Below are 20,890 nucleotides of genomic sequence, written 5' to 3'. Positions count from 1 at the left end.
ATTATAGGAGTTCCCGTCGTGGCGCAATGGTTAACGAATCCGACTAGGAACCATGAGGTTGCGGGTTCGATCCCTGCCCTTGCTCAGTGGGTTAAGGATCCGGTGTTACCGTGAGCTGTGGTATAGGTCGCAGACGCGGCTCAGATCTGGTGTTGCTGTGGCTCTGGCGTAGGCTGGCAGCTACAGCTCCGATTAGACCCCCAGCCTGGGAACCTTCATATGCCTCAAGAGCGGCTCAAGAAATGGCAAAAATACAAAAAAAAAAAGAAAAAGAAAGCATTATACACGCTACATTGGTAAAAGATTACTTTTCCTATTTTGCATGTTCACTGCTCAGAAAGATCTGCTTCCCACCCACAGTGGGTATAAGACTGTTCCTGAGGTCACTGAAAGTCACTGAGTCACTGGGTCACAGGTGAAACATAACATCCAGTCTAGCCCCTCCCTGTCTGCCCTCCACATGTGACCAAGGCTCTAGTTTCCACCCATTACCCACTGTCTTTATTATTTTTAACACCTCTTCCCCACTCCCAACCCTCCAATTACTTGGAGTGTAACTGACTCCTCAGCAGGGCAGTCAGGGCTGGAGAACATCTCAGATATTTTATGCAGCTAGAAGTGCTCACGTGACTCAGGTCTGTCAGTGAGATTTAACTGGAAGTCTTTGAGTAGCTGGAGTGTCTTAAAATTTTTTTTTTTTTTTCTTTTTAGGGCTGCACCTGCGGCATATGGAAGTTTCCAGGCTAGGGAACTTAGTCATATCTGAGCTACAGCTGTCAGTCTACACCATAACCACAGCAATGTGGGATCTGAGCTGCATCTGCAACCTATACCACAGCTCACAGCAATGCCGGATCCGTAACCCACTGAGTGAGGCCAGGGATCGAACCAGCATCCTCGTGGATACTAGTCAGATTCGTTTCCACTGCTCCACAATGGGAACTCCCTGGAAAATCTTTTTAAAGAGGCTTACTCAGCTGGCATGGACCTGCTTTCTCTTTTTCCTAAAGTTTCCCTTTTCTTGCCTGATATTCCAATGTGCTGACAGGATCTAAAATGGCCACCCTGAAAATCAGGCTGACCTTGAGGATGAAACTACCCACTAAGGAAGGCAGATGAACCAGACAAGAGACTGGACTAATGATTACATCATGGAGCTGCCACGCCAGCCCTGGACTGCCTGCCTACCTGCACATTTGTTTTACATGAGAAGAAGAAATAAGAAAAGATGTTCTAGGCTGTTTCAGTCACTTTTTCTGTTTTGTGACTATCAAGCAAATGCAATTCCCAACAGTATCCCAAGTATAGAAAGGTTCAACCATGGAGAGGCACAAAACAGCCATAGTCTAAAAAGAAATTATCTTCTTTTTCATGACATCATTTTTAATAGGAAAATTGAGAAGATAGCTCACACCTATGAAAAGTGGAGGCCAAGGACCCTTCAGCCCATGACCAACCTGCAGCCTCCAGGCCTGATCTGCAAGGAAGGAGTGCTTAGCAGGACCGAAGCAGGGTCTAGAGACACGGACACAGGCAAGGCTATGTCTGGCCCTGAATGCACATGCTGGGGACAGGGTTCCTGAGCTTTGCCAGCAGTTTGAAGAAGAAGCAAACAGAAGACAAAAGAATTCGCAAAGCACTTGCCTTGGGTCATTGTTATTCCATGACAAGTGGCGGAGGAAGAGTGAAGGAAGGAGGCTGAGAAGATACCAGACACCTGGCATGGAGGCTGGAATGGTTCAGATTCAGGGCCTTGAAGAAGAGCATGGTAAGGAAGGCGGCTTCAAGACCTCAGATCTGAGGGTCCCTGTCCAAATTACCTGGGGGCAGAATCACAGAATAGCCCTTGCTGACTAGCAGGAACGAAGGCCACAAGTGCTCAGTAAAGAATTCCAATTGTGGGAAGAAGCCAGTGAGCAGAAATTTGTAGCAAAATTCACAGTGGATAGGATGTGAAGAACAGGATTGGACACACCTGTTGGGAGAGGCCAAGAAATGGTGACGCTGCCCAAACACTCTGCTTTCCAAGGCTCCACGTAGCCTCAGGCCTCCTTCAGCTTCCTTGCCCCACACAGCCACCTGGCCATCAGGCCCAGCAGCTTCCCACAGAGCCATACGGTGCCTAGGGTGACCATCAGCAGGAACAAGAGGACGCCCAGCAGGTACTGCTCATGCCATGGCTGCTGGAAGGTGTGGGGCTTGAGGTGCCCTGCATCCACCATCTGGAGGATATATTTGGTCCAGCCCACCAGCTGCTGGGCAGGAGTCAGGGGGTGGGTGCGCCTGATGATGCTATCAGCCACCGCAGCAGATTTGTACCTGTTGGCAGAGTCAGGGGCAGGGGTCACTCAAGAGGTCTCAGAAGTCTTAGAGACTTTGTGTCACACACACACTTCCCACTTTATGCACAAAGGGCTCCATTTCAAGGAATATTATTGGCCTGGCCTTGCCACTGTCTAGTTGGGTTCCTTTTAAAAGTTCAAATTGATTCCTGTATGCAAAGATCCATGCTTGACGCTGGAAGGGCTATACTAAAAAAAAAATGACAAAGTCTGTAAGAACTAATCTCTACCCCAAGGAGGCTTGTGGTATACTACAAGAAACTATTGAATTTATTGAGCACCTACTTTGTACTGGTGTCTGGGCTAAATAATGAATGTGACTCTAGGGAGTGCCCAAGAATTTGCCCACATTTTCCTGCCCCTCAGAGTATCGTGTTGACCAGTGCTGGCTTCATGACCTATGGCCTGCATATTTGCAGAGGCCCTTAGATGAGCCTGTACTTGACTTAATTCTCTGCTAGCACCTTCTTGAAATGCTTAAATTTTATGACAAGAGGCTCCACTTTTCCATTTCACACCAGGAGAGATGAATTATGCAGCTAGCGCTGATGTAAGTTTCTGCAGGCCACCTCAGCCCAGAAGACTCCTTCACAGGGGCCAGTGGCTCATGGACGTTTGGAATCTAGGTCTTTCAAAATCCAGTGAAGTTACAAACCCATTCATTAGAAAATGAGTATTTTCAATACACGAGATACCAAATACATACAGTTTCTGGGTTTTCCGACCCCCAGAACTTAACAACTTTGGGGCTAGAAATTGCACGCTATATGGTTATTATTCAGTCATCTAACAAGAACTACTTGCAATGATGTGCAGTAATACTAAGTCTCGAGATAGGATTCAGGTTTGTGTCCTGGGAACTCCAAGTTTTCAGGCCTTCTTCATTATAAGAAAGAAAATACATTGTTTCTCTTCATATGAGATCTGTGTTGGTTGGGAAGTTAATCTAAAGAGATCAATGGGCCTCTATGTATTGACTTACTTAATAAGAGAAATCCACTCAAACTTATTTTGTGGAAGGCCTTTACTGGACCCTTGGAACATAGCACACAAGAGACACAGGTGGTTGTCCTAGGAGAGCTTACTCTCTACTTTCTACTGTGGGAGACAGACAATAAATTAAAACACAAAGAAATGGGGGCAATTACAGACCCTGAGATGTATTAAGAAAAAAATACTAGGATTGGGGTGAAAGGGAGGGAGGTCTTGGGGACCAACAGAGAAAAACAGTCTCTCTCTGAGCAGGTGACACTGGGATGAGTCCCCAGTGTCATGAAGGAGCCAACCCTGTGAAGAGAAGGGTCGGAGTGTCCTAAGGAGGAGCACAAAGGTCCTGAGGTAGGGAAGCCTGTGGGATATTGGGAACAGAAAGGCAACCTCCTGCCTCAGTTGGAATTCTACTATGAGCACCTCCTAAAGAGAAGACCTCTAAAAGACCCCTGTTAGTAGCTCAGGTTTCTCATAACCAACAGGTAGAAAATCATTCTCAGCATCTATCCTAAACTGCTCTAGTCCTCCGCTCAGAGGAAAAAAGTCAGCTTGTCTTAATAATAAGACATGTTATTCTGTGTCTTAGAGGTTTCAGCTTTTACTGCAAAAAAGACCCACATAGAGCCTATCGTGTTTTATGTCTTCATTCGACCTAAGTAACCACAAGCCCAGAGAGCTGCACACCACTTTCTTCCATGACTTCTTTCATCTTCAGAGCTAATGTCTCAACCTTGATCTGCTTTAACTGGAGAGAGACTCCAAATTTTCTGGTTTCAACCCAGATCAGGTTTTCAGGCTGGTCAGCAAAGAACGGAATCTCCACCATGGGCACGCCATGTTGGATGCCTCCATGACACTAGTCAACCCGCCATGGGTGACAGAAAGGCAGATTCGAGGGTAAGTTGTTGCAAATAAAAAAAAGAGCAGAACATTTCAGGATAAAACTTTCAGAATACCAGGAAAAGCAGAAAAGGTAGAAGAAAATACCAATGGGAGCATAAATGGTGTTGGAGTCATTGTAAAGATGATTTTGCTTGCCACACATCCAAGGATTCCAAGCCCTGCTTTTGTATAGAGTTGCCTCAGCCAGAGCCCAGGAATTCTCAGAACCCTAGAGAATAGTACTAAGCAAGGCATATATCTCCATCCATCCATCTAGCTATCCTTCTCTCTATCCCGCTCACGACTCTCTTAGCATCTCTCATGTATTTTCTCTTTATGTTTCCCTATGTCTGTCTCTGTCTCTCTGACTCTGTCTCTCTCTTCCTTTCTTTAAGCAAACCTTTCTCATGTCCCAAACAATATCCCTCTTCTTTGAACTCCTGACACATTTATTGACATCGCAACACATGTGACACTTGTAAAACTTACACTGTATGTGTACCTCTTTAAATATATGAGAGGCCCCCTGAAAGTAAAGACTGGACTTTACACCTCAATATTTGCAGTTCCAGCCTTTCCATCCCATCCTTATTTAAAGCTAATGAAAATGATTATTGATAAGGAAGAGTTAGACTCAGTCTGTGCTGCTCAACTGGGATGTGCATCAGAGTCTCCTCATCTCTTTGAAATGACAACCATTTCCTACACCCAAGACTTAAAGAAATACATTTGCAGAAGTGGAAACAGGAATTTGGGTTTTTTAATTGTATGGATAATTTTGTCATAATCTTGATTATTAGCCTCTGATCCAGTCAGTGGCTATGGCAGTGAGGGGTCTCTAAGAAGCAGCATCAGGCACAGGGATAACCAGCTGGAAGTGAGGAAATTCTCTGGTATCAGAGACTCAATGTGCCACATAAATGGCTATGAGTTTGCTCAGCTTGGTGCTCAGTTATGTTGGCATTATTATTGTGAATGAATGAATTGCTCAATCTTAGTAGCTAAAGAAAATATATCCATGTGTGTGTGTATGTGTGTGTGTGTGAGTGTGTAAGGGAACATGGTTGAACAGGTGCTTATGAAGCTATGTACAGTGGCAAAGTGCTCCCTGGTGTATGTTCTCAGAGTTCATAGATTGTTTAGAATTATTTGGGAGTGACCTTGTTCAAGACCAAAGGCAGCAAGTCAATGTGACTTTGACAGCTGCAGACATCAGGTCTTGGATAAAATGAATGAAGGGGAGAAGGCTATTTTGGCATCTAATCTCTTTGAAAGTACAGCCTGATTCCCCAAGAGCTCCAGCTGGCTGCTCCACTCTTGCCATCTGAAGAGTGACCTTGTGATGATCAGGTTAGCACAGAGGCCTCATGAGCCCAAAGACGTGTAAATGAGAAGTAATCCTGGGCAGTCCTTACCTAGGAGGTCTGTCCAAAATTCTGAGTCAGTCAGTCCACAATTTTCACATTTGCTGCCAATTTTATGTATCTGGGCCAATGAGAAGGCTTATACTTCCATATCACCCTGGAGGGAGACGAGCAAAGGCAGCATTCATCTTCTTGACCACCTCCTGGGACTGACAGAAGTTCACCATGGAGCCTAGGGCCACAGGGCAAAACCAGAGTCTCCACACAGCAATGAAATTCTCAAATTCCTGGAAAGAGGTCAGAAAGGAATGGAGGTGAACAATGTTTTCATGAAACCCAGACAGCCATGAAATGAAAGTCAGCTATTTACTGAATACACTCTTCTGTCATTCCTAGAGCTCACTGTCCTGGAACTACTATCATAGCCCCTGAGACAGCTCAGCACTCTCTGCACTGTGTTCATGCCCATGGTGTTGGTGGGAATATCCATCTTTGAAACCTTGACCTGAGTGTCATGGTCATCCTAGACACTCTACTTATTTTAGGTTCATGGAGACATGACCACTTGGGTGTTTTCCAGAGTCAGACCAGAAGTGGTAGCGTAAGGAAGAGCACCAGGAGCAAGGTAGAGAGAGGTAGGCGATCTGCAAGTGAGAGGAGAGAAGTTGGGAGAAGGCCTCTGGAATAAGAAGTAGAGGCAGAATGGGAAGGCAACCACCCAATGCACCGTTTAGTGTGCTTTCCTCCAATATCCTACAATATTCTTAGTCACTGACATTTGCAGTTCGACTCCTACCGCAGTGATTCAGCCACATGAATGCACATTATATTCACATGGGAAGATTTTTTTAAAAAGCAACAAAGCCCAGCCCCAGTCTCAGACCTAGGCAGCTTGTTTTTTTTAAGTCCCCAGGCAGTTCTAAAGGACAGTTATGACCTAATGTTGTAATCTTAGTTTTAACACATTTTGTCAACTCTTCTAAAGATTTCTTTGGATCCTGACTCTCTCTCTGCACTTCTGTGGCTCCCTAACCTCAGCTCCTAGAGCTTTACCCTATTGGGTTGATTCCATTGAGCGTAACACTGCCTGATTTACCATCTCAGAGGACCACTTTGACCACAGTTTGTCATCCTGTTATAATTAAAAAGCAACATAAAACCAGGAGTTTGCTTGTGGAGCAGCATGTTAAGGATCTGGGGTTGTTGTTGAAGCAGATTGAAGCCACTGGTGTGGCACAGGATCAATCCCTGGCCCACTCCTATATGCCTCAGGGCGCAGCTAAATAAAACAAACAAACAAATGTAAAATCATTACAAAAATTTGGAAAATGTGGAGGAGAAAATCTTTTGAAAAAAAACTGCTGTTTTCTCACAGCCATTACAATCCTACTCCCATTATGCTCCTACTTAACAACTCCCTTCCCCTGCAATGGCCAGGGCTGACCCACTCTCCTGACAAGCAAGGCTTCCTGCAATCTGGCCTGGCTGTATTTGTGCAACTGGGTCTTCCACACCCTAGTCCAGCCAGGGTCACCCAGTAAACCCAGAGACATCTCACTTCCGTCTTCACACTTTGGGCCCTCTGTTCTCTCCACCTGCAGCATCTTGCCTCCCAGCTCCAGTCCTAAAAAAATAATCCTTCTACCAACTCAGAGGTCATCTAGCCCAAGATTCATTCTCCAACTCTTGCTGCCCGAACAACACAAGGTCACTAGAAGAAGGGTAGACACTTTGGTGCCTGGAAAGCCCAGGCCAAATCAGGGATCTCTTTGGCTTTGAAATGAATGATAATGAGACACTTACACCACCAGAGCCTATGTCACCTCATTTATAAAAATGTAGGTCATCAAACTTCTCTCCAGGTGGCAAGAGATTATATAAAATAAATTCCATAAAATTGCAAGGCTGTGCTGCTAGGTAAGAGGTAGCCAATTCATCTTAGCTCCCCTCCACTTTGAAAACTTCTATAGCAATGGTTCTGACTCTATGCATTCAAATCAGGTAGCTCTTACCAAATTCGTGGGTTCAGGCCTGATGCCAGATCCATCACCAGGCCTGGGTAGAGTTAGGACCAGGGCTCTACAGTCTGGGGATATTGAAGATAATGCCTGCATTCTCACCATCAGTCCCACACACTCCTGCCTTGGTCACACCCCATCTCACAGTGTTGTGTACTTCATCATGAGTGACTCATCACCTTAACAAGTCTATCACGTGACAGATGCTTACTACATGTTTACATATGATTGTACAAAATGAAAATGTAAACATCAACTTACTAAAAGGCTTATCCAACCAGAGCCAGGGTTAAGGTGAGGCAAGAGAGGACCCTGGGTATAATATTTAAGGAGGTTGACCTCAGGGTTGTATGAGTGCTTAACTTGGTATTTGCATGACACGGAAAGTGAGTACTTCCTTTAAAGGGGTGAGCTAGCGTCTCACTTGCCTCATCTTATGCACTCCCAGGATCCCAGGGGTGGGGGAGCCACCAATTCTGTGTTGAGGAACTCTGCAGGAAATTCATACCAAGTGCTTAGGTTTTACTTACTTGTGGTACTGGTTTAGTAGATTTGGCCATTAAGCCTCCAACACGGTGTTGGGAAGCAGGGGCCAAGCAAATCCGAAGGCAAAGTTGGAGTTAACAAAGCACAGCTCTGCTTTCTTTAGAAGATGAGACAGAACTGACCTAGAGCCTTCTGGGAAATGCTCCTTGATGGTCTTATCATACTTAGAATAAACCTACCATTGCTTCACAGAGAAATCAAAGAACATAATGAAATTCTTCACTTGGCCCCAGAAGTCCATGTGGTCAGTTGACAAGGAACAGAACACTGGCACATAAGACAGGGGGCTTGGTAGCCCAAAGTCCACAGTGCCAAATGAGGATGGCAGAGTGGACACAAATGGCTTCCCAAGCTTCTCAGCAACCAGGAAAAGACAATACTCAAAAGCTTCAACTATCACCAGGTCAAACTTCTCTGTCTTTAAAGAATTCATGGTATCATTTCTCCTTAGCAATTGACTGCACTGAAACCCTAGTTGTTTGAAAATATTTAAAAGATGTTCAAATGCGATTCTGTAAGAGAAAAATAAATGATAAATATTCATTAGAAGCATAATAGCACAATGCATAAAAGAATTTTGGGGCTACAAAGAAAATATTCCAGGAAAGTAAGACCATCCCCCAGGGGCAGCCATACTATTCAACCACTGTACATAAATATGTACCCTCTTCTCAGTCGCTCTGGGCAGATATTCTGCTCTTGAGGGTGCTGCTTTCCTCCCCTCTTCCTTTCTTCACTGATCCCCAGCCATCTCTATGCCAGTTCTTAGAAAATGTATCTTTGAGCTCTCAATTCCTGAAATCCATGGGCACAAATGAACTGAAAGAAAAAAACTATAATCACTGGGACTTCTGCTCTGAGAGGCTTCTCTGACAGTAGCAAACCCACAAACCTTTTTCTACTTGATCAATTCTGTGATGTTCTCCTTAAATTTTATTTACATACTGAACTTTTATGAGTGGTTTTCTTGTTTACTCAGCAAAACGGCTGACTGAACTTTTATGAGTGGTTTTCTTGTTTACTCAGCAAAACTGTTGATGGCACTTGATGACACAATCGCATAAATATTGACAATACAAGCTATTTTTTACAAAAGACTGTGTCCTACTATAGCCAATCTCTTGGGGTAGAACATGATGGAAGATAGTATGAAAAAAAGAATATATATATATATATATATATATACACACATTCATATATATATATATATATACATTCATATATATATATATATATATATATATATATATGAATGACGGGTCACTATGTTGTACTGCAGAAATTGACACAACATGGTAAATCAACTATACTCTAACAAAAATACAATTAAAAAAAACCCCTGTTTATTCACATATCACATATGAATAAACAGGGATACTTTGATCATATCAGAAATTAAAATCTCAGTTAAAAAAATGGTAATTCTCCTTTTCTGTGCCCACAGGTTAAGCAAAGAAAAAAATGGTTTTGCCACTTGTGATTAGCCTTTTCACTTCAATGCAGGCTGAGGCATCTAGAGAAGATAGTGGCAAAACTTACTGACATCTAATTAAGACAATGCCTATGGCATTATTTTAGGAACCTATCTTCTTGCACTGCTTTCCCTTGAATACCTATATAGAATATGACCCTGTTTCCTATTTGTGCAACATACAGGGAAATAGATGAGGATAGCCATCTGTACTTTAAGGTAACAGAGGTAACAAGTACAAGGGCTCAAGACCTCAGAGGTCTCTTGGAGCATGGAGGACCAAAAAAATCAGTACCCTGGCATAGCTATAACTGTCCACCATTGCACCATTGCACCCCAGATGGAGACTACCCAGAGGCTGAGAAGTTGTTAGCAATATGCAGATCTCTAATCTTTAGGGTTAATTTCAAGTCACACAATGGAAGTGGTTGGTTCAAAACATCGTCCACCGTATATTTGTAAATATTTAATACAACAAAGGAATGGTTACCAAAACTTTTGGGTAACTTCAGTAATGCTGAAAAAATTCCTAGACTATAGCTCATTAATCATAGTTAATTATGGGAGAATAGACAAAGCATACACATAAAAGATATAACTAACATTGGAAGATGATATAGACTAAGTGTCAGTTGAGTAGGTTAGATCAGACCTTTACCAGAGGGATTGTGGTCTTCCAGTTTGAATGAGGAAAAGAGTTTTATGGAAATAGATCTGAGCAGTACCCTGATTAGCAGATTTTCAAGAAGAAAAGAGGAGATGAGTCCTCTGTAACTAACCAAGATAGGCACGGATTTCTGTCTTTCCACTTTTATGTCTAAGATTCAGGAGTTATGTGTGCCTTTCCATTCCAGATGAAGCAAAAGGAGTTAGCCTCATGTCGTTTTGCATGAGGTTAATTGCTTTTTTAAAAGACTTTAGGAGTTCCTTAACGAATCCGACTAGGAACCATGAGGTTGCGGGTTCGGTCCCTGCCCTTGCTCAGTGGGTTAAGGATCCGGCGTTGACATGAGCTGTGGTGTAGGTTGCAGACGCGGCTCGGATCCCGCCTGGCTGTGGCTCTGGCGTAGGCCAGTGGCTACAGCTCCGATTGGACCCCTAGCCTGGGAACCTCCATATGCTGTGGGAGCGGCCCAAAGAAATAGCAAAAAGACTAAAAATAAAAAATAAAATAAAATAAAAAAAGACTTTACATGTCCAGATGTTCAACTTCTATAAAATCATTGTTCAAAAGTCTTCTCCATTAATAAAGATATGTGAGAAAAAAGAAAAAAAAATAAATGGAAATGGTGTTTTTGATTTCCCTAGCAACAGTAGAAGGTTGAGGTACCTATGCTTCTGTATTGGGAAGAATACAAAGACTGTAAGTGAAGTATTGCAAGAAAGTCTCAGAAGAAACTACTCTACCCACCTCCCCTCACCTCCCCTGCCTCAACTTGCTACAGGAATACCTTCATGCCTACAGAGCAAGGAAAAGTCCCCAATGGTTAGAACGGATGATTTGGGTGTGAAGTACTTGTTTACCCAACTATCCACCCACCATCCACCCCTCCCTCCCTCACTCCATCCATCCTACCATCCCTTTATCACATCCTCAGTCCAAGCATCCATCCATTCATTTAGAATACCCAAATTGTGTCTCTTTATTTTAAATAATTTAAAAAATTACCTGCCCTTAAAATTTTTTTCCATAAAGAATTCAAAAGACTTCTTAAATTCCTTGTTATTGTCTTCAGGTAGAAACCAATTAATAATTTTGTATGATTTCTCCTCCTCTTTAACATTTAAGAAAACACCAATGGGTTAAATATGTTACATACGCCATACAACATGGATTAACATTAGCGTGATGATGTTAACATTTGATTGTTGCAATTACTTTATTCGAACCTTGTCTTTTGAATTGCTTTTGTTCCATTTGCTTGCTTTCTCATTCAATTTTGCATACTGGAAGTATTTATTGAGAACCTTACAATGATTCAGGAATGCTTTTTAGTTTAAAGTTATAGAAACTATCATTTGAAGCTTTAACTGAATGTATAGCTATTTGTCTCATTTTGCTGCTGAGAAAATGAAATTTGTTAGTTTAAGATAATTAGCGAAGTAGATTTGAGAGCCTCTACTCTTTCCGTTTTAAAAAGAGTTAATATTTTATATTATATTATTTAAAGTAATGTATCCAAATAGTTTTGTGATTCAGTAAAAAGTACCAAATGGCTTAATTAAAATAGTAGTCTTCTGCATTCATTGGCCAATATCTTTGTTTTGCAAGCTATTAACTATACCCAACTTTCCCCAGGAGCATAATATAAGATTACATTGAGGACATCCTCCTCCAAGGAGATTCATTTTACAACATTCAAGATAGAAACTTTCACAAAGCAGCTCAAACAAAAGGGATATGCCATTGCCCTTACATAAAGCTCAAGACCTGGTAGCTCAGCTAAATTGTTAGAAACGATCTGGTCAGTCTAAGGCCTTTCTATCTCTGACATTGTCAAGACACAACTAAGAAAATGCCAATGGGTTTTGCAGTTCCTTGGTGGCTCAGTGGGTTAAGGATCTAGCATCTCATCTAGTGGTTAAGGATCTAGCCATTGGTATGGCTTGGATTACTGCTGTGGTGTAGGTTCAATTCCTGGCCTGGGAATTTCTTCATGCTGTGGGTATGGCAAAAAAGAAAAAGGGAAAAGAAATAACAAATAACTATTTTGTTTGGTTGGTTTGTTTTTGTTTTTTATTAAAATATAGCTGATTTACAATGTTGTGCCAATTTCTGCTGTACAGCAAAGTGACTCAGTCATATACTACCAATAACCCAGTTGTCATTCCATGCATTTATTGTGAATCCACACATGTGATTATTGGAGATCTTTGCTTCTTTAGTGCCACTAATGCTATTTCTTCATTAAAATTGTTAATAAATAAGCAAAATAAAGAGGTGTAGTCAAATTAGGAGTTAATAGGAATAATAAACCAAAAAGCTACAATAGACACATTCATAAAAAAGAAAAAGCAACTCAAATACAAAACTAAAGATAGTCATCAAATTATAAGAGAACAAAACAGGAAGGGAAGAAAAAAGTCCAACAATAACAAATTCAAAACAATTAAGAAAATGGCAATAAATATATACATACTGATAATTACCCTGAATATAAATGGATTAAATGCTCCCATCGAAAGACACAGACTGGTTGAATGGATATGAAAACAAGAGCTGCATATATGCTGTCTACAAGAGATCTACTTCAGACCTAGGGACACATACAGACTGAAAGTAAAGGGATGGAAGATATTCCATGCAAATGGAAATCAAAAGAAAGCTGGAGTGGCATACTCATATCAGACAAAATAAACTTTAAAATAAAGACTGCTAAGAGACAAAGAAGGACACTACCTAATAATCAAGGGATCAATTCCAGAAGAAGCTGTAACAATTATAAATATACAACAATTATAAATATATATGCATCCAACATAGGGGCATCTCCATATATAAGGCAACTGCTAAAAGCCATAAAAAGAGAAATTGACAACAACAAAATAATAATGGGGAATTTTAACATCCCACTTTCAGCAATAGACAGATCATCAAGACAAAATCAATACGGAAACACAGGCCTTAAAGGACACATTAGAACAGATAGACTTAATTGATATTTATAGAACATTTCATCCCAAACCAGTAGAATATACTTTCTTCTCAAGTGCACACCGAATATTCTCCAGGATAGATCACATCTTGAATCACAAATCAAGCCTCAGTAAATTGAAGAAAATTAAAATCATACCAAGCATTTTTTCCCAATCACAACAGTATAAGACTAGAAATCAATCACAAGGAAAAAAAGTGCAGAAAACAGAAACACATGTAGGCTAAGTAATATGCTACTAAACAATCAATGGATAACCAAAGAAATCAAAGAAGAATTTAAAAAATACCTATAGGAGTTCCTGTTGTGGTGCAGTGGAAACGAATCTGACTAGTAACCATGAAGTTTTGGGTTTGATCCCTGGCCTTGCTCAGTGGATTAAGGATCCAGCATTGCCATGAGCTGTGGTATAGGTCGCAGACGCAGCTCAGATCCTGCATTAATGTGGCTGTTGCGTAGGGCAGCAGTTGTATCTCCGATTCAACCCCTAGCCTGGGAACCTCCATATGCCGTGAGTGTGACCCTAAAAAGCAATAAATAAATAAATAAATAAATAAATAAATAAATAAACAACATTTTAAAAAATAAAAACAAATGACAACAAAGATACAAAGATCTAAAACCTATGAGATGCAGCAAAGCAGTTCTGAGAGGGAAGATACTGCAATAGAGTCTCACCTCAGGAAACAAGAAAAATCCCAAATAAACAACCTAGCCTTATACCAAAAGCAACTAAAGAAAGGACAATTAAAAAAAACCCAAAGTTAGTACAAGGAAAGAAATCATAAACATCAGAGCAGAAATAAATGATACAGAGATGAAGAAAACAATAGAAAAAATAAATGAAACTAAAAGATGATTCTTTGAAAAGATTAACAAAACTGATAAACCTTTAGCCAGACTCATCAAGAAAAAAGGGGAGAGGGCTCAAATAAATAAAATTAGAAATGAAAAAGGATAAATTACAACTAACACACAGAAATACAAAGGATCATCAGAGACTACTACAAGCAACAATATGCTAATAAAATGGACAACCTAAAAGAAATGGATAAATTCTTAGAAAGGTACAATCTTCCAAGATTGAACTAGAAGAAATAGAAAAGATGAATGGACAAATCACATGTTCCAAAATTGAAACTGTGATTTAAAAAATTCCAAAAAACTAAACCTAGGACAGATGGCTGCACTGGTGAATTCTATCAAAACTTTAGAGAACAGTTAAGAACTATTCTTCTGAAACACTTCTAAAAGGTTCTAAAAAGTTGCAGTGGAAGGAACAATCTGAAGCTCATTCTATGAGGCCATCATCACCCTCATACCCAAACCAGACATAGATACCACACACAAAAAAAGAAAGTTACAGACCAATATCATTGATGAATACAGACACAAAAATTCTCAACAAAATATTAGCAAACCAAATCCAACAATATATTAAAAGTATCATACACCATGATCAAATGAGATTTATCTCAAGGATGCAAGGATGTTTCAAAACCCACAAATCAACCAATGTGATACAACACATTAACATACTGAAGAATAAAAACCATAAGATCATCTCAATAGATGCAGAAAAAGCTTTTGACAAAATCCAGGACTGGTTTTTTAATTAAAAAAAAAAAAAAAAAAACTCTCCAGAAAGTGGGCATGGAAGGAAGCTATCTCAACATAATAAAGGAGATATATGGCAAACCCCACAGCTAACATCATTCTCAATAGTGAAAAGCTGAAAGTGTCCCCATTAAGATCAGGAACAAGACAAGGATGTCCACTCCCACCACTTTTATTCAATACAGTTTTGGAAGTCCTAACCATGGCAATCACAGAAGAAAAAGAAAAAAAAAAAGGAATCCAAAATGGAAAAGAAAAAGTAAAACTGTCACTGACTGCAGATGACATGGTACTATACATAGAAATCCTAGATACTACCAGAAAACTGCTAGAGCTCATCAATGAATTCCGTAAAGTTGCAGGATATAAAATTAATACACAAAAATATCTTGCATTCCTGTCTACTAACAATGAAAGATTAGAAAGAAAAATTAAGGAAACAATCCCATTTAGCTTCACTTCCTTGATTTTTAGTTTCCTGCTCCAGAAAACATAGTGAGGACTTAATTAGATGATTTATGGCTCCTTCTAGTTCTAGATCCCCTAATTCCCAGTGATCTAAAAGTGATCTAAGAGAGCCCACTGTGGCTTAAAATAGATCTTGAGGGAGCTCCATCCTGTGATTGCCATTGTATTCTGATATACTCCTCTGGATGAAAACACTCCACTCTTCTGTCACTGAAATATCCTCCCCACTCCACCTGGGCTCCCACAGAGCCTCAGAAAATTACTACTACTGCCACCTTTCCTTGGCCTCCAAAGCTGAAAATGGCTACCTAGCCAGTCTTTACTGGCAATTGCTGTGCCCTCCAGAAGTTTAGGGTGAGCCCCTGAACGTCTAGCCGGAGCCCGGGAGTCAGTGGACCTGGGTCTCCCGCACTGTGCTGGATCTCAAACTTCTGGCCCCAGCCCTGCATCTTCTGGCACAAACTGCTCCCACCTCTTCATCTGCCAGCCAGGGTAACAAACCTGCCGGGCTTTTCCGGACTGGAAAAACACATGCAATGACTCCCTCACCAAGGGCTGTTTGCTTGAGCCCTGGCACTGATGCCTGGGACAGACCTGTTCCTGTATCTTTGGCCAAACACTCTCCCACCAGAGATGGAGTCAGGATTTTGGCAGCTTCTGAGAGCAGGAGTTCAGGCAGTAGTAAGCCAACAAGAGTCAGCGTCTGGGGCCTCCTCATCCTTGTTCCTATAGAAACTGCGGAGTTGAGCACTGTGCCCCTCGCCCAGGGGCCTAGCGTGCAGGTAGTGAAGGAAAGGTGCTGGCTGTGAGATTTTTTTTTTTTTTTTTGTCTTTTTGCCATTTCTTGAACTGCTCCTGAGGCATATGGAGGTTCCCAAGCTAGGGGTCGAACTGGAGCTGTAGCCACCGGCCTACACCAGAGCCACAGCAACACGGGATCCGAGCCAAGTCAGCAACCTACACCACAGCTCACGGCAACACCGGATCCTTAACCCACTGAGCGAGGCCAGGGATCGAACCCTCAACCTCATGGTTCCTCCTTGGATTTGTTAACCACTGCGCCACGATGGGAACACCAAGAGAGGGATTTTCTTATCCCGTCTTCCCTTCTATTTGTCCCCTCTGGCCTGAGCTTCAACCCCTCTTCCCCTGGTGAGTAAATCACTGGATATTCCTTATAGTCTCTGCCTTCCCTGTCTGGACAATACTCTGAACCGAGAAGTGTAGGGACCTTAGGAAATCACATGGATGACAGCTCCACCTCCAGCTGCCTTGCACTCATAGGCAAGGACTCTTCAATGTTGTTTCTGGACTCTGATAAAAATATTGTGGTTATGTACGAAAACGCTTCATTCATAAGAGACATATGGTCAGATATTTAGAGGCAAAGTATTGTTATGTCTGGAACAAATTCTCAAGTGATTCTAGAGAGAGAGAGAGGACACAATATGTCAAAATGTTAATAAGTGGTAAATCTAGGTGAGGGGTATATAAGTACTCACTGTATTATTGCAACTTTTCTGAAAAGTTTAAAACTTTTCAAAATAAAAAGTTGAAGAAAAACATGTTGGTTATTACAGCAAGTTTTCTTTTTCTTCTCTTTCTTTTTCCTTTTCTTTTCTTTTTCTTTTTTTTTAACTTACAAGAACCAGTGTCCCTGGGAAGGGACACAGAAGTGGACAAGGATTCCTTGGGCTAAGAAATCTTCTTTAGGAAGTGAGTGGTTTGAATCACATATTGAATGCCTTACTCCTAGGGTCCAAAAGCAGGAGTACAAAGTCCCCTTAGTTGGTTTGAAAACCAGTGGGATTGACATTAAGCTGTAAGAACTCTAGACTCTGCTTGTGAAGAGTATGCACATACTTGCTTACTCTTCAAACAAGGTGGAAGAAGCAGAGTGAAACTTCTTGGGACTTGGCTGGTTTCTTGCAGCCACTCCAACACATGCTCCATGCCAACTGAGCAGTGCTCTGGCTGGCCCTGCTTGCTCTGTGGTGCAGCTCCACACAAGGCAAGGCTTTCTGCAGCTAAGGGGAGTGCTCAATTGTAATAGATGGAGCTGGCTTGGAATTGGCAGGGCTTCTGAACTGGGTGAGGGGGAGCCACTGCTGGTGCCTATGGCATGAGCGGGGAGAAAGCTAGGACTGTGACTGGTGCCAGGACTGCTACAACCTGTGCCCCAATCCATGCGGAGCACTCCCTCTGGCTTCTTCTGCTCTGCAGAGCAGCTCCACACTAGGGCAGGGGATGCTGTGGCCTGGGGAGGTATACAGTTGTCAGGGAATGGAGCTGGCTCAGACCAAGCATGGCATCTGAATGGGCCGAGGATGACCATTTCTGGTACCTGTGCAGGCAGTGGATCAGAAATGGTCCAGGACTCTGCTGGGTAGGGGTCTACTATAGCCCATGTTCTGACCCACATAGAACACATGATACAGCCCCTCTTGCTTCAGCATTGTTCCCCTCTGGAGCAAGGGTGCCAAGGCTGGGAAGGGAGAGAGCACACACTTAGAAGACATGGAGCCAGCTTGAACTCAACCTATAGGGTTTCTGCTCCAGCAATTTGGAACACAATCCCACACTCAAAAGGATGGTGTTAGCCACTAAACAGAGGAGAAGCTCTGGCTTACACCTGGATCTGGCACTAGCCTCTCCACCTACAGCTTTTAAAAATCATGATTCGGAAGGAAGAAAAAAACTGTGTTATCTGTCAGAGACACTGTTGTGTACACAGAAAACACTATGGAAGCTACAAAGAGTCCCAATAGAACTAATAGGCCAGTTTATCAAAATTGTAGGTCTCAAGGTTGTTGTATAAAAATCATTTGTATATGTATCTAATAGCAAAAGCTGTCAGAAACTGAAATCTAAAAACCCCCAAATTTTACATGCCTAAGATTCTAACCACACCCCACCCCCCAATTGCCCATGAGCTCTACAGTCTACGAAACATTACTGAAATTGAAGCTAATCTAAACACAAGGAAAGATGAATGGAAAGATGTACCATATTAATGGATCTGAAAACTGAAAATTAAGATCTCCATTCTCTCAAAATTGGTCTATACATTCAAAACACCCCAAAACAAAATCTCAGCAAACTCTTTTAAAGACAAAATCTCTGAATATTTATATTTAAAACAAATCATAGTTCCTCCAAATCATCTATGCACAAACTTTTTAATTCAAGATAAATAATGGGCCCAAATATAAAATCTAAACTATAAACCCATAGAAAAAGAAAGCAAAGGAGAATACCTTTATTACCTGTAAATAGCAAAGATTTCTTAGATCATAAACAAACAAACAAAAAAGTTGGAGTTCCCACTATGGCACAATGGGATTGGTGGTGTCTCTGGATTGCTGGGACGCAGGTTCAATCCCTGGCCCAGAACAGTTGGTTAAGGATCTGACATTGCTGCAGCTACAGCTCTGATCTGATTTCTGGCCTGAGAACTCCATATGTCATGGGGCAGCCAAAAAAAAAAAAAAAAAGATAAACCACGGTTCATCAAGCATAAATGCTTCTGTTCATCAAAAGACAAGAGTAAGAAAATGAATAGACAATCCACAGGTTGGGAAAAGTATTCATAATGCATATATCTAAGAGATCTTTATCTAGAACATATAAAGAATTTCCAGGAGTTCCCGTCGTGGTGCAGTGGTTAACGAATCCGACTAAGAACCATGAGGTTGTGGGTTCGGTCCCTGCCCTTACTCAGTGGGTTAAGGATCCGGCGTTGCCGTGGGCTGTGGTGTAGGTTGCAGACGCGGCTTGGATCCCGCCTGGCTGTGGCTCTGGCATAGGCCAGTGGCTATAGCTCCGATTCGACCCCTAGCTCGGGAACCTCCATATGCCGCGAGAGCGGCCCAAAGATATAGCAAAAAAAAAAAGACAAAAAAAAAGAATTTCCACAAAACTATAATAAAAAGACAATCTACTAAAAATCAGGCTAAAGATGAAGAGACACTTCAAAAAAGAAGGCATAGAAATGGCTATTAATGTATGAAAAATGCTTAACATCATCAGACATCAAGGAAATGAAAATTGAAACTAGTGGTACCATTTCACACTGACCAGAATGGTTAAAATTAAAGACTGACAACACCAAGTGTTGGTAGGGATGTGGAAATGGCCAAATGTTAGAGAATTACTTAGCAATTTCTTTAAAATATAAACCCACATTAATCCTATGTCTGAGCAATTACTATCTCTGCACTAAATGAACCATCATGAGGGTGATTCCTCACATCCAAATGGAGAATAAAGGTTTTACTTACTCGAGGTATTCATTCAGCAGATGTGGCCACTAAGCCTCCAATATAAACAGTGTTAGAAGCAGGACCTGAGTTAAATCAAAGGCAAAATCAAAATTAACAACCCATAGCTCTGTTTTTAGTTGAAGATGGAGTAACACTGGCGTACAGCCTTTTGGGATACGCTCCCTGATAGTGATATCAAACTGCATGGCTATTCCATTCCTTCAAGATAGAAATGAAAAACATCAGTATTCTCACTCAACCCCAGAAATCCATGCCATCTGTTAGGGAGGAGGAGAATACTGGAAAGTCAGACACAGGCTCAGGCAAGCCAAAATTCCAACTCCAAATATGCTAATAAGAATGGTCACAAATGATCTACTAAGTTTTCCTCGGCAACCAGGAAAGTGAAACAATCTATAGCATCAACCACCAACAGGTTGAATATCTCATTCTTTAATGAGCCCATGATATCTGGTCCTCTGGTCCTTAACAAATGACTACACTGAACTGCATGTAGTTCCATGATCTTGAAAAGGTTTGTAAATGAGTCTCTTCATAAAAAGAAAAAAGAAGTGAGAGACATTCAATATTAATGGGGGAAAAATGCATAACTTCCCCAACACATCAAAAAAAAAAAAAAGGAAAAGATAAGGGAGGTGAGAGGCATTTGGAACATGTTAAAGGGTAAGGTACTTTCTTCTTAATTCTACAGATCCTTGTATTTTATAGCAAAAATAAATAACATATATGGAAGATGTTAATCTTAAAACACACAAAAGGCTTTTGGCAACAGAAGAAAACATCTAGAAAGCACTTGTGTCAACAACCTGCCTGTTCTGCTGCTCTTTCCTGAGAATTTTCTGCCCTAGATACGCTCTTTTCATGACCTCGAATGCACCATGTCATTTCCTTGTTTATGTCTTTGCTGCAATTCTTTCTGGTGCTTAGAATGTTCTTGCTTTCTTCCTTCTTCCATTCTTCCCCTCATCTAAATTGCACACATCTTTCAATGCTTTTCCTGCTCTGGGAGATGTCACCCAGCTGTGGCTTGTGTCTCTGGCTGAATGCTAAAGCGTTCTTTTTCTCACATTATCTCCCATCATGTTCCACCACAAGTGATTGGATATAGTTCCCTGTGCTATACAGAAGGCTCTCATTGCTTATCCACTCTAAATGCAATAGTTTGCATCTACTAATCCCAACTCTCCATCCATCCCACTACCTCCCACTCATCCTTGGCAGCCACAAGTCTGTTCTCCATGTCCATGGGTTTG

At 41.4% G+C, this 20,890-nt stretch overlaps 2 protein-coding genes across 2 annotated transcripts in view; both read right to left on the bottom strand.

Moving 5' to 3' along the window:
• Positions 1–1,659: 1,659 nt before the first annotated feature.
• On the bottom strand, positions 1,660–16,072 carry LOC125138169 (UDP-glucuronosyltransferase 3A1-like). The gene is given in 10 exon segments (XM_047799443.1): positions 1,660–2,319; positions 3,847–3,850; positions 4,020–4,178; positions 4,181–4,257; positions 5,661–5,733; positions 5,736–5,865; positions 8,127–8,167; positions 8,170–8,654; positions 11,283–11,397; positions 15,979–16,072. Coding segments are annotated over 10 exon segments (1,455 nt in total). The 3' UTR covers positions 1,660–2,042.
• Positions 16,073–19,637: 3,565 nt separating this feature from the next.
• The window catches only part of LMBRD2 (LMBR1 domain containing 2), a 57,644-nt gene continuing 56,391 nt past the window's right edge, over positions 19,638–20,890 (bottom strand). Inside the window, exon 18 of the mRNA XM_047767098.1 lies at positions 19,638–19,699. Coding sequence (XP_047623054.1) covers positions 19,687–19,699 — 13 coding nt within the window. The 3' untranslated portion in view covers positions 19,638–19,686. The remainder of the gene's footprint in view (positions 19,700–20,890) is intronic.

This window comes from Phacochoerus africanus, chromosome 1 (assembly GCF_016906955.1).
Source record: "Phacochoerus africanus isolate WHEZ1 chromosome 1, ROS_Pafr_v1, whole genome shotgun sequence".
NCBI classification, from domain to species: domain Eukaryota; kingdom Metazoa; phylum Chordata; class Mammalia; order Artiodactyla; family Suidae; genus Phacochoerus; species Phacochoerus africanus.
The sequence above is the reverse complement of the archived record's forward strand: the minus strand, read 5'-3'. Positions and strand labels throughout refer to the sequence as shown.